This window comes from Laetiporus sulphureus (assembly GCF_001632365.1).
Source record: "Laetiporus sulphureus 93-53 unplaced genomic scaffold LAESUscaffold_256, whole genome shotgun sequence".
Lineage (NCBI taxonomy): Eukaryota > Fungi > Basidiomycota > Agaricomycetes > Polyporales > Laetiporaceae > Laetiporus > Laetiporus sulphureus.
In genome coordinates this window covers 655-2,287 of record NW_024468765.1, presented here as the reverse complement: position 1 = coordinate 2,287, position 1,633 = coordinate 655, and the positions used below count along the sequence as shown (strand labels likewise).

The 1,633-nt window shown below is 52.9% G+C and overlaps 1 protein-coding gene across 1 annotated transcript; it reads left to right on the top strand.

Moving 5' to 3' along the window:
- Window positions 1-74: 74 nt before the first annotated feature.
- LAESUDRAFT_765501 (uncharacterized protein) lies at window positions 75-1,390 on the top strand (the record flags this gene model as incomplete). The annotated part of the gene is made up of 5 exons (XM_040913696.1): window positions 75-165; window positions 213-357; window positions 405-821; window positions 873-1,090; window positions 1,140-1,390. The coding sequence occupies 5 exons, from the start codon at window positions 75-77 to the stop codon at window positions 1,388-1,390; spliced, it is 1,122 nt and encodes a 373-aa protein (XP_040757206.1).
- Window positions 1,391-1,633: the final 243 nt, after the last annotated feature.

Here is a 1,633-nt window from a genome sequence, read left to right as displayed (position 1 = left end):
ATTCAACCAGCCAAGATGTTGCTGGCCAAATCCGTACTGGTCTACGCGAAGGGAAGGCGTGCCTCATTCGCAACATGATCCGGCCGCCCAAGGACTTTGAGTTCACGACAGAACGTTTGTGGAACGAATATGCGTTGCCGGCGGACATGCCGGTAGACATTCACGGTGAGTTTCTGCATTGCTAACGTGTCAGTAATCTAACCAGGAATCAGATGTTCGCAAACGCTGTGCCAGCTGGGCTGAACCCTATGAACACGGATTACTGCATGATATCGTCGACAGTGCTGACGATACACAAGACATCAAGTTTGTGCTGGCGTGCAACTTGAGCACACGCTCGTTGCCACAAGGACTCGAGTGGGTATGTTCTATTTTTTCATTTCTAAAGTCTCACATATCATCAGGAACCTTGATGATGGCTTGGCGCAGGGTTGGGGCATGACGGCAGCTGCATACCCCACCGCGGGACAGTGGGTCCATCCAGACAATTGGTTGAACTGCGGTTGGGTGCTGCTTCATCAGGCTGGGGTGGTCACCTACGCCCACCAAGATTCGGATGGAAACTGCACCTGGATCATTCCGCATAGCGGCGTCAAGTTCTGGTGCTATTTCAATCTCAACGATGAGCACCGCAACCTCGATCGCGCAACGCAGAAGATGTTGATGTCGCATCTTTGTTGTCTCATGAATTTTGATCCAGAGCCGACAGAATCGCAGCTGCCAGACACTGACCTGGCCAAGTCCCATCCTGATCTCGCGAAAAAGACGATTGCTGAAATCTTCGATGTCGAGGTCGTTGTGCTATACCCGGGTGATGCACTGTATGTGTCTCCAACTTGTCATCCGCTGTCGCTGACGTGTATTATATCTAGCTTCCAACCGCCAGGCAAGATGCACGCCGTCTATACCCCCGTCAAATCTGTCGCCCAGGGCGGGCATTTCTTTTTGTACGACACCCTCCACCGGACGGAGCTTGCGCGGTCAGTCGATAACAAGTACGGCAACCATACGACGAACCAGAACCATTACAACGCGATGGAGACACTCAACCGCATGGTTCTCACGCTGCCGTATTTGCCGGCGGATTTCGGTAAGTTTGGGTTTCTTACTGTGTCGACGAGGCTCAAATTGCTGTGAAGTCTTATATGAACGACCTCTTCTCGCCCTAATGGTGATGATGCACGATGCGGACCGCATGGAGGCGCAAGCCCTCGCTAAGGGACCATTGTCGACTCATGCGAACCTGACGGGTCACGGCTACGAGATTTGCAAGAAGCTCGCTCGTGGTATGGGCTACCCGAATCTCGCAGCTGTCGCGAAGGAGGTTAACGATAACATGTCGCTATCCCCGGGAGATCCGGTCAACATCCGTGACATTCTCAAGCCCTAGCGAGAAATAGCACGCTTCCGTGATGCCACCCAGCTCTTGACTGCGGAATCGAGACTTCGCGCTAAGCAGCAAGCGGAGAAAGCTCCTTTGTGTAAGTTGGTTCTGCCTCCTGTCCAGGAAGGTGTCCAGGACGACGAATCCGGCGGCGGGCCGTCTAGCAAGCGCAAAGGTAGCTATATGTCATCGACTACGTCCAAAAAAGCGCGCCATTGATGTTGTCTCTCACTACGGCATTGTATGATA